Source organism: Cyclopterus lumpus, chromosome 10 (genome assembly GCF_009769545.1).
Source record: "Cyclopterus lumpus isolate fCycLum1 chromosome 10, fCycLum1.pri, whole genome shotgun sequence".
Classification (NCBI taxonomy): Eukaryota; Metazoa; Chordata; class Actinopteri; order Perciformes; family Cyclopteridae; genus Cyclopterus; species Cyclopterus lumpus.
This window is the reverse complement of record NC_046975.1, coordinates 12,311,022-12,323,609: the sequence shown is the minus strand read 5'-3', so window position 1 is coordinate 12,323,609 and position 12,588 is coordinate 12,311,022. Positions and strand designations below refer to the sequence as shown.

The window sequence follows — 12,588 nt, the reverse complement described above, 5'->3', positions numbered from 1 at the left end:
TCTCATGAATCTCTCTCTACTTTCAGTAAAGTTTGTCCTCAGACTATCAGTTAGATAGCAGGTCCAAATATTTGTGCATTCAAAGATAGCAGGGATGGTAGAATCTCTCATTAGATCAGCAACACAAAATGGTAAACAGATGGAGATGGCACAAGGTGTGTGTGTGTGTGTGTGTGTGTGTGTGTGTGTGTGTGTGTGTGTGTGTGTGTGTGTGTGTGTGTGTGTGTCAGATTGTGTTACTATGGTAACAACCAAAAGATTGCAACCGTTGCACATTCAAACCAGACTGGTAAATAATATCTCTGTTCACACAACATCTAAGTCTGCAGCCAGTTCCACAAGCATCCCTTTGACATTAAACTGTTTTCACACCACAGCAGTGGTTTGCTGCAATTTGGCTTTTACACTGGAGATTAAGAATATCAGTTGCTTTGGACAATATATAAACATATCTTAAGCGATTAGACAATAGCCTTTTTAATTGTATATCTTGATACTTAATATATAATGTACATATTTGTTATTGTATTACCCTTAATATCACAATAACCTTCACACAGAACAATTGGGTTAAATAGACATTTATCATTGTTGGAATTACATTACATTACATGTCATTTAGCTGACGCTTTTATCCAAAGCGACTTACAATCATGTTACATGCATACACTGTAGACACAGCTACAGGGAACAATTCAAGGTTAAGTGTCTTGCTCAAGGACACATCGACTAGGGTGGGGATTGAACCACCAACCCCCTGAATGAAAGACGGACCTGCTAACCACTGACCCACAGTCGCCCAGAATTAAAGTGTGTGTTTGTGTTTGTGTGTGTGCGTGTGCGTGTGCGTGTGCGTGTGCGTGTGCGTGTGGAGGGCAGATGAGGTAAGTGCCATGGTGAGTTGACATCTGGAGAAATAAGCTAGACACGCAGAGCTAATCTAATTAAAGTTGCACTGCGCTGTTTAAATCAAGCAAGAGTAATCATACAGAGGTTGGTTTTCAGACATCATAAATAGCATATTCTGTCATATCCTCACATTAGAGGCTTTGCTGAGGCCACTGAGCTCACTTCGCTCTAATATTTCTCTCTTTGAATCACACATGGCATGAAGAGCCTGCAGCTCTCAGGTAAACTAACTGGTGAAGACAAAGCAGGTCGTTAGTCTGATTGAAAACACCTGTTTTGACTACACTGATTAGGTATGGTCGAGGCTGTGTTGGAACTCCCACGATTTTGACTGATAGCGGTGGCTTCGGCCTTAATGGTAACTGAGACAAAGAACTCAAAAGCACTACTCAAAAACTGTCTCTAGTAGCAGAGGTTCAGGCAAACAAATGCACAAACAGGGACGAAGCAAAAGGCAGTCAGGGTAAAGCAAAGTCAAAAACCAGGTCACACAGATCACAAAGAGAAAACGCTAAACACGGAGGTACGAAGACAAAGTGGCACAGACGAAGGGGAGCTCACAGACTAAATACACTAGGGAGGAGGAGGGGTCATTGGGAACAGATGAAGCTGGTCATGGTGGGGAAACATACAAGGGCAGGAAGTGAAGTTACCTGAAACGAGAGGAAGAGGTGAATGGTAAAAATAGAACAGGAAACTAAAAAATGAAAAACGAGGAACTCAGGAAACTCAGAGGTGTTACAGTAAGTGTGTGCTGCACTATGCTGTTTATTTGAAGTGCAGGGTGAATATTGTTTTTATTTGACTAGGCAGAGAGGGAGGCTTCAAATATATTTTTTGAGTTTCGTTGCCTCAACTGCGCGATGAACCTTTTATTTTTCACAGTGTGGGTGTGTGGGGGAATGTAGCCCTGTGTGTTTGTCACTCACATCTCTCCCATACTCTCCCCACTCTCCGTTGCTCATTTAGTCTCAAGCCTCCATCATTTTACAGTGTTAGGTTAAAGTTCCACATCCATTTTGTTGTCTTTCTCACATTGTTCTGCACTTTTATTCATTGCACAAATGAGTGTGAGAGATACATCTTTTAATATTGCAAATAGAGTACAACCCTTTCCTTAGCTTTTGACATTGGGTCATATTGGCACAAATGGATCCTGCAAAGCCTCTACAGTATTGAAAACTACAAAGACTCAAGGCAGAACATGTCAGTAACTGAGAGAAATTCAAATTTCCAAAGATCAGGCCATAATTAAAGGTTAATTGTATGTGTTAATTGATACATTTGGTTTAATCTTTATTTTAATGACTAATTATGATCTTTCTTAATGATCACATTAACCTGATTTGCTCAGAAGAATCCATTGGTGCTGTTTGTCTGTTTGTCAGCAAAGGTTAACACATTGACACAGAGATTTAATTTGATCTGTCATTCCTCCCAGAGGCACAGCTGCAATGTTGAGTATCATCACTCTCACATAAAACAAAGACTCGAGCTGACACAAAGCCATCTTGCGGGTGATTGTGTGTTGAGGCTGTTCTGGTTGTGGTTGAAGACATTTTTTAGAACATTTTCTCTCAGCTAATGTCAAACTTTAACAAAACGTCCAAAGAGAACTATTAGAGGCTCAATGGGTTTAATCCCCTCGCCCAATACAATTTTTCCTGGCAAATCTGTCTCACAGCTCCATGGAAAGCACACAGAAGGACAGATTGTGTTCTCCTCTCTTCTGCCTCCACACTTCCTCTCCTCTCCTCACACTTGCCAACTGCTTAGAGTGGTGACTAGTGTGGAGAGTGCCTGTGGAGCATTTTTAGTATGTCCTCTTGAGACTGTCCTCACAAAAAAAAAGCTGCAGTGGTCATTTGTGTAAAACAAACAATGGTTACGCTTTTCTCACAAACTACCCTGTTTTGCCGGTACATTGTTATGTTGATGCATAACCACTTGGTGAGGATGTCATGTGGGCGGTTGGGCATTTAGTTTTGGCATCAAACTACCGTTTGCATCCCTTCTCCGAACAACAGTCAGTGTCTTTAACCACGGCATGTTTGCATCATATAATTCAGACTCTTGTGACGACCAGCCGAGTAGGAAAAACAATTTCTACTGTCAACAAACCACAATAAAATGGCTGTAAAGCCACTATTGCTGCTAGCACAGTTACATCTAAATAAGTGAATCCAATATCAACAGCAATGCAGCCAACTCCTCTGATATAAAAGGAGCTGTATGCTGTAGGTATCTGGTTTCACTTGTTAACGAACTGCTCCAAACACTAAATATGTAAAGCAAGAGTAGATAATTTAGGCTGTTTATCTGGTGTAACTACAAGGATAGAAATGGAATTAACCTCCATGGAATAATGCATGATCAAACCCAAATTGTAATAACGGGTGTATTTGCGTATTTGCCTATTGTAACAAAATTGCATAAATCCAGCATTGACCAAATGGTTTTAATGCATAAGATAATGCAAATGGCACTACACGGACATTGTTCCCCTGCACAGGCTTTTTCACTTAATTTGCCTAATTATCCTCTTCTGTGTCTTGACTAAACAGCTCCAACATGGGCAAATAATAAAATAAATGATGCCTGACAGCTTGTCAGCTATGTCAAGTGAAAACATTGGCTGTGAAAAGAAAGCCTGTTCCGCTCATAGCAGAAGTCTAAATAGCCTTTAACAAGAGACATGGCGGCTCAGCAAAACGTTTGCCTTTAAAACAGTCTTCTGTAACTATTTATTAAAACAATGACAATTTGAGTTTTGTTTAGAGGACTTTCTGTTGTTGGTCGTATCTATTTCCTTATCAGCACCAACTTTCATGCTAACCTGAATGTAAACCTCTATCAAAACATGACCTACATCCAAGTCCTCACAACAAACGATTGAAAAGGCAGGAACTTGGTTAAGATTTGGTCATTTTACAAAATTAGCCTCACTCCAAATTGGTTCTGTTTCTGGCTTTCTCTTTGTAACTGTCTCACTTATATCTCTACCTGTCTTCCTGTCCGTGCTCACAGTTTATTACTGATCATTATCTCGGATAACCTTAACTCACTGCCAGTCAGATTGTTCTGGAGAGCTGATAGCTTGAGGCCAAGAAAATCAAACATACCCTTGTATCTTTTTAATAATTCTGACCTTCTATATTCCTCATATCTCCTATCTGACTGTCTCAGTTCATTTATATCTCCTTCTGTTACCTTGTTAAAAAGTGTCACCTCACCACCTCCTGTCTTATTCTCTTCCACCTGCCGTTTGATCTGATCAGACCATGTTCCTGATGTCTCAAGGTGATTGCCACATATTTCTTTACTGTCTGGATTTAGACTCTCTCCTTTTCTTTTATATGACAAACATATTTCATAATTTATGAATGATAAAGGAGACCCATTGGGGGATTCAAAACCTGACGACTCCAGTCTGGAGGATGCATTTATCTCACGACCTATACCGGCCTGGAGGGATTTTCATAATATGTAATTGGGCAATGTTGCACTCAATCACCCTCTAATGGCAGTCACGGGCACATCTGGTGAAGGAGCTAAACTGTTGCATATTTGTGCCAAAGAAAAGGGATCAACAAAGATGCATCTTCAATAAACAAGATGCACATAATGTGTTAATTAAACTCACAGTTCCGACAAACCTAATGATGCATAAACTATTAATTAATATGTTGCTGGGTATGGCACATTTTTGGGATGATGGTTCCATTACATGAGACGCATCATAAGTATCGGTTAGATTAAAAAAATATCACAAGTTGCATTTTCATTGGATGCCAGACCATTTCCGGTTTTTCATAGAAGACTGTAGTGACATGAGTGTTGAGAATTGCACGCAAGAGAATTGCTGAATTTATATAGCTTTAGCGTATCATTATTAGGAATCATCATCATCATCAATAATGAATCCTCTCGGAGTCCTAACCCAATCAAATCTGAATACACAGACATCATACATATATTTTCACTTTGACTCGACTTCCAAGGGTATCATTATAGCTGATGTCCATCACACAGAAATATCCATAAATCCACTTTGAAATCATGGAGAAAATATGCCCCACATAGAGGTGAGCCCAAACAGATCTAGTTGACGTTGATTGAGGGTAAAGTGAGATGAGCGTGATGTGCAGCGTCAGCAGGGATACGAGTGTTGTACCGGACCGTTGTGGTGAAGAGGCGTTACGACCCTCCCCTATGGTCATGAGCTTTGGGTGGTGACCAAAATAATGAGATTGCATGAATGAGCTTCCTTTGTAGGGTGGCTGGGCTCAGCCTTAGCGATAGGTTGAGGAGCTCATAGTGCAGAGCAGATCCGCTTTTGAGGTTTCTCAGGTACATCCGACTAGTAAGAGGCACAGGTGTGGACCCATACGCTAGAGGGATTATATATTGTCTGGCCTGGGAACGCCTCGGTAACCTTGCTAACCCTGTTGCCCCCACGACCTAATAAACAGGGACTAATACATTCAAATATAGTTTAAAGGTGTAACCAACAGCATAACTAATATAATCCATGCCAACATTATGTTTAATTTTCTTTTTGTGATATTGTCTATGTCAGTGTCAGACTTTGGAAATCAATGACTTATTATATCTAAATGTTTTAGTAGCCTGAGCATGTCAACTTGACAACGTCTTGTGCTTTGTCCGTCTATGCTGGCCTCCACACTTTGGCATCAGTATAAGGATGTTTTGCTTCCTGCATTATATCCCGGAACTTGCCATTAAATGGTATCGAGGCAACAATCACATTTCCTCCAAAACATGTTAGCTAAAGTCAATTAATAGTATGCATATGTGATTTGTAGGAGACTCTTGGGTCTTTCAGAATGACAGATACTGATGAATCTCAGTGGGTATAGTGGTTTGGTTTATTTTGGTTAATGTTGTTGTATTTCATCATATTAAAACAAGCTTTTGAATGCTGCTCAATTTGGCCAGAGAGATAGAGGAGAACTTGTTTATAAATGATATGAGAAACATGCAGTTCAGCTTTACTTTTCTACGTACAGCTGGTAATTTATGTGTGTGCCAGTCTGTAAAAAAACTGATGGCTTGTGGGTTTTCTTGCCTGCCAGTTTCCATGGATCTGAGTTTGCAGACATAAGACAGCAGAAGCGAGGAGTTGAGAGGGAAAGAGGGAGGAAGGAAGACGAATAAGAAGATAATTCCCAGCCATGATTCAGTGTTTGATATTTGACCCGCAGCGCTGATCAATTCTGCTTGTCAATCTAAAACCTCGGCTCCAGTCATGGAATGACCCATTTCTTCTTTAAGTCAAACTTTGAGTGTTGTTCTGTGAAGTGATTCTGAGACACTTGATTGGGTTTTCTACTGAGAGCAGCAACATCCCTTGTTGAGCCCCACATCAAATCCTGTGCTGCCATAACTGTGTAATCTTTTTAACCGCCCTTGGACGAGCTTTGATCTTGGTTGTCTGTCTGACATCTTTAAGCCTGCCTGACCCAGCTGTGACTCAGAGAGAGAGAGAGAGAGAGAGAGATAAACCTTTTATTTTGCTTAAAACACTATGAACGAACAGAACATCGTATTCATGGCAAACTTAAACAAATCAACAAACAAAGAAAACCAAAAGCACAACAAAAAAAGCGTTTGCCTCCACACATTGTCGGCTCTCTGGTCCAGTTTGTTTTTGCTCAGCAATTTTACACATTTTTTTGTAGATCGTTTTCCCTTTCAACATGTGGAGGTCAAAGAGTTTGCGCTCTGTTTCCCTGAATAGTGGTCCGGAGACCCCATTCAGCTTCGGAATACATCCTAGATCTTGAAAAGGAACTGCAGAGTCAGGAGCTTCCTCTCCTCTTTCGTACTCATGCAGCATCTTGACCTCGTCCTCCGTCAGTCTCCCCGCCCATCGATTCAGGAACCTTGTGCTCTGCCGGATTGATTCCAGCCCGAGCAGAGAAGCCATTGCAGACGTGTCTCCCAGTCCAGGACCGACTACATACACCAGTCTCCTCAGGGTGGTGGTTCCGGAGGAGCACAGCACGCTGGTCAGACCTGGTGTTGTGCCGTCCTGGATGTCCAACCTGGCTCCATACACCAGCGGTTCCACCAGCAGCCTGCCCTCCACCACCTGCTCCACCTCCAGAGTCTACGGGGCAAACCTTTTAGAGAACCGGATCCCCACACACCCACTGGTGGTGCTCTTGTGACTCAGCACCACCTCGCCCCCCTACACTCTCTCATCCATTCGGTCTCATTGGCTGAGTCACTATGCGTTTCCTGCAAAAACATCCCATCTGCAGCTTTGATTTTCATTAGCTGGTAGAGTAGGGACCTCTTTACAGAGTTCTATTTATATTTAGTGTGCATATGCTTAAAACACTCATAATTAAAATAAATGTAACCCAACAAACAAAGCGTTATCTTACCTCCTATGCTTCTGCTGCTCAACTGTGTCTTTAAAACATTGGAGAGCTTCTCCTTGTCAGTGAAGTAGTCTCCTAACTCGACTCCCCATTCACCTTTTGTTGTCTGTAAAAAAAAAGCTTTATTCTCCCCACACTGTATCATTTGGTGCTCTTTTATCTAGCAGGCCTTACGCCAGCTAACTCGCTGTCAGCAGCAGAATCCTCCTCCATCCTGGACTCATCCTCTGCTGCCCATCGGCTTCCTTTTCCTGTACTTACTGCCACTTTTTTGGCCTGTGAGTTTTCCCTACTCCTTGTTTTTCTCTTCATCTGAGGGACACCTCCTCATCCCCCTCCATGTCCAGCTCACTGCCCGTCAACCCGACTTCTTTCAACACTTTTCCACTCTCACACTTTTCTTTTTCTCTTACTATTTTCTGTCCGCTACCTGTCTCCACCTGTCCTCCAGTAATAATACATTTAGTTTATATATCGCTTTTTAAGATACTCAAAGACACTTTACATGTTACATTATACACCGTAGACACAGCTACGGGGAGCAATGATTGAACTGCCAACCCCCTGATTGAAAGACAGACTAACCACTGACCAACAGTCGCCCCACACCCCTGGCTGTCCTCCTGACCTTGTGTACTCACCTGGGCCACCTCTGTCCCCTCTTTGCTCATCTGCTGCACCCCACCTGCCTCCTCCTGTTGTTGCTCTTGGCCGCCCTGCTTGTCCCCTCTGTCCTCCTCAGTGTCGTTCTGGCTCGGGTTTCTCTTGGCGCTGTTCTGTTCATCAGATTTGTTTGTAGGACAGGCTTTGCTCTGGTGTCCCTTTCTACCACAACTAAAACATTTCATGTCATCAGATGTTGCGAATAACACATAGTCAAACTCTTCCACTCTCACTTTGAACACGATGTTCAACTCTTCATTCCTGTTGTTGAGGACCATGAACAGCTGTCTCCTATGAGACACCACGTGCTTTAAGAGCGGAGACTTGCAGCCAGAGGACAGTTTCTTCACCTGAGATGCAACTCTGACATGTCTGGATAGTTCTCCCATTATAGTCTCATCCTTAATGAAGGGTGGGACGTTTGGCTCTGTCACCTTCCCCACTGCCAGGCTGCAGTCCTCCACGGAACACGCGAACACCGACGCTATCTTCACGTCGTGTTTCCTGGTCAGCTTGTGCAGCTCTACGCTAGCGCCAGGCACGCCACACAAATACAGACACTACAACCCGCTAACCGTACACACAAAAAGCCTGTGAACCCTACACCCCACAAAACACTCTCATACACCACATTACCCAGTGAAGAAAATTAATTTAAAAAAGCTATAGTATTGCGCTCAAAACTACGCTCTGTACGCTCAGCACTCCTTCCAGAGAGAGAGAGAGAGAGAGAGATTAATGGTTAACAGGCCATATTATCTCAGTGTGTTGTATCCTCCGGTCTGTGAATGTTTTCAGCTTTTAGAGAGCAATAAGAGGGGTCCATTGAGACTCGTGTGTGAGGGGAGAGATGGGAAATGAAGCACTCAAAGCGGGGTCCTCTAAAAGAAACCTAGTTAGGTACAGCCAGGTGTGATACGTGGCTTCTGTTGAATTGACAGTTGACAAAGATAGAGGAGAGAGAGAGGGATTGGAAATAGAGGGAAATGAGCAAGAAGTCCTCCAATGCCACAACGGAATCACAAAAGCAGAGTGAATAGAATTGCAGTGAGTGGGAACAGAAAGGAAAACTTGGTGAGTGGAAGAAGAACGTTCAAATCAATGAATGATAAAGCAAGAGCAATATGCTACAGACTCCACTACTGCCAGAGGAATAATTTTAATTAGGAGGGGAAGATGGATCATGTTGTTGTGGCTGTTGGTATTTTCTCTGCTCCAGACTGTGGAAATGAAGAGCACTCTGAAATGTTATCCGTCTGGTCCTGAAGGGATATCACACACACACACACACACACACACACTCACACACACACACAGACCACCTTGATATTCCGGAGGTAATGTCACACGGATAGCTAGATAAATGTTATCAGTCCCCTCCTCAGCCCCGGTCTGTTTCCTCAGGCATCCTCTGTTTTATAGCAACTGCAATAATGACACAATCCCATACTATTATTATACAGTTTTTATGTGTGTGGGTATGTGTGTATGCCCTGTTTGCAGCCATGCTAGGATGCAGAACATGGTTTGGTAACAGAAGGAGGAATGTGTGACTGAACAGAAACATCTCTCAGCCTGTCAACCTTCATAAAAGCTCCCAATGGTACTCTGTGTGTGTGCGTGTGTGTGTGTGTGTGTTTCACATTGGGAAGTCATTCTCAAGATAACATTGTTGATATATGTGTTTGGATAGGACTCTTTGAACACTCAACACTGTTGCATGTTTCAGTTGGTGATTAGAAGTAGGGGGTTTAAGAGGGATGTCATCAGCCTCGTTTGCACAATGAGCATAGTGCATGGCTCTGAAATATCAGTAGCCCCCAACAGGTGCAGCTGTGCCGTGTTTTGGCTGCTACGCGACTTCCAGAGCTGGTCGCGGCTTTTGACAAAGCTTGTGATTCCACCAGACGCGCTGCACAGCATTTCAGAAGTGTCTCTCTCTGTGCTGTGTGTTGATAACACCACGGCGCTGTCCGTGGTGCTGAAGTAGCAGATGGATTTTTTAACTGTTTCTCTGAGTCAGAATTCCTCTACAGTCCAGCTTAAATGTGTTATGTATCTGCATATATATAAACACATATGTGTATTGATATAGGTTTTATTTGAAGAAGTGCATTGATTGTAAGGAACAAAACATGTACTTGGGGGGGAGGGGCGTCAGCGATTGTTTGATCCCCTGGCCACGGGAATGCAAACAACCTTCCTCTGCATTTTCTGTCAGCCAGGACAAAGCTGGAGCGTTATGGTTTGGAAGGCTCAGATGAGGTGTAGAATGACTTGTGGCCTTCAGGCACATTTATCAAGCTCTCAAAAGACACAGAATCGGAAAAGAATACGTCACTCAAATTCAGGAGAGAAAGAGAGAGGAAGGCGGAGATTGACAGACAGAACTGCAGAGGGAGACAGGCAAAGGCAGAGGTCTTTTGGATTGCAGGCAGACCCTGTCAGTCCCATAGAGCTGAAGGAACGAGGGATTTGTTTGGCAGACAGAGGCTGGTATGTACTTTTAAATTAGGGTATCATTAAAAATATAGTTCTCAGTGTTTGTGCTCTCTTTGGGCAGTTGTATGGAGAGTAGCATCGGCTTGCATGACAGTGTCGGACCAGCTTTGTTTTTGGTTACGCCGTGGAGTGTGATCACACATAAAAACACAAACACTGGAGTACCTTGGTAGCCGAGTGGTTACAGCTCTTGTCATGTATAACAACAACATCCTGGGTTTGATTACAGCATTGGGACCTTATTGCATGCCATACCCCTCTCCTTCCCCTAACTCTACACTGCAAAATAAATGTAAGAAAAGAAAAGAAAAACACAAACACAGACTTATCTCTGCCCTGGGTTTAATCAAGTGTTTTTTCACTGCAAGATGACGCTTGGCATTTGTCCCTTGATTGTGACTCTTTGTCAGTTAGTGTGTAGTTTCCTAAAATCAATCATCTGAACAAGAACACTAAATGGTAAACAGATAAAGATGAAAGCGGAAAAGGAAACTCCATTGTGTGTGTGTGCATGTCCGATTGGGTTCCTATGGTAACTGTCAAGAGATAGCTGCTCCTCTGTGGATATCACTCCACTTTACTCAACGAGAAGAGTCCGATAAGAAAAGGAGAAGAAAGGACACAGAGAGGAAAAGAAATGAAATGAAAGTTTGATAAGGAGCAAAGAAAATATTTGTTTTCTTCTGATGACAGCAGCAGATTGAATACTACCCCACTCCTCATTTGTGTGTGTGTGTGTGTGTGTAGCCTGCACTGACACGGAGCTCCACAGTCTGGCTGCAAGACTAAAGGACTGGTTCGGTGTTCTCCACCTCGACGCCAACAGAGACCTCAAATCCTCTGACAGCTTTGACTCCACCACAGGACGTGAGTACATCACCCCACAAAATGTGTGTGTGTGTGTGCAGCCCTTTCCTGTTGAACAGCCACACTGTTCTGTCCTCATGAGAGCAGCTGTTGACAGCGACCCTGGTCTGTTCTCTGTAATGTCAACATGTCTGAACATATGTCAGCTCTGCCACCACATGCACTCAGATCTCAGTGTGAAGATTTTCTGCAGTTCAAAAATTCCATTATTTTTTTCTCTCTCCACCGCTTTCTCCTCTAGACTTTGACACCAGCATCTTGCCCATCTGTAAGGACTCACTGGGCTGGATGTTCAACAAGCTTGACATGAACTTTGACCTCCTGCTGGATCAATCAGAGCTAAGTGCCATTTACCTGGACAAGTATGAGCTGTGCATGAAGCCCCTCTTCAACTCCTGTGACTCCTTCAAGGATGGCAAGCTGTCAAACAACGAGTGGTGCTACTGCTTTCAGAAACCTGAGGGTGAGGATGAGGAGAGGATTGATTGAAAAACTGATTGCTTGAAACTGACATTTAAATAAGAAGGACAAAGGCAATAATGACATGTAAGCAGCTAAACATTGTTTAACTAATCAAAAGAGAAATATAATTGATGAAAATGAATTACTAATCTAATAAGAAAACCAATATAGTAGATAGATATTACATTTACTGGTACCAGTTAATGTGCACTGTGCACTTTGGTCCGTTAAGCGGATGATGGATTGAAGAGGATACAGAATAAATTCAGGCAGTGACTGAAAGTCAGTAGCCAATGTGAGGACTGGGGCAATTTAGGAGAATGCATAAAGGAATGAAAAGGGTGACCAAAAACATCTATAATATGTTAGAGTAGAAACAGACATTTCAGTCAAATAATTCTGGTCTAAAAACAAGCTCTAACAATGTACCTGTTGTGAATGCTCTCTTGTTGTAGGACTGCCCTGCCAAGCTGAGAAGAGCAGAATCCAGAACCAGAGTCGAAGGAAGAGCCTCATAGGTCAGTCTGGATGATTGACAGCTGTCAGTCACTAACTCCTGTCTGAGAAACCAAAAGCACACATTAGCATGACAAATGTGATCCATTTTTAATAGTTACAACCAGAGAAAAATAAATAAGTAGCAATAAGTACACACACACAAACATACACTGTAAAGCAACCTTTCATATTTTGTACACACATGTACCAGCTCACAAGAAAACAGCTTGAAAAATGAGCTTGGACTGGGTCAAATGAATGTGTGTGTGTGTGTGTG

The 12,588-nt window shown here is 42.7% G+C and overlaps 1 protein-coding gene across 1 annotated transcript in view; it reads left to right on the top strand.

Moving 5' to 3' along the window:
• Positions 1-12,588, top strand: part of spock1 (SPARC (osteonectin), cwcv and kazal like domains proteoglycan 1) — an 83,927-nt gene that overhangs the window by 68,634 nt on the left and 2,705 nt on the right. The window contains exons 7-9 of the mRNA XM_034543549.1: positions 11,232-11,351; positions 11,593-11,814; positions 12,269-12,331. Coding sequence (XP_034399440.1) covers positions 11,232-11,351; positions 11,593-11,814; positions 12,269-12,331 — 405 coding nt within the window. The remainder of the gene's footprint in view (positions 1-11,231; positions 11,352-11,592; positions 11,815-12,268; positions 12,332-12,588) is intronic.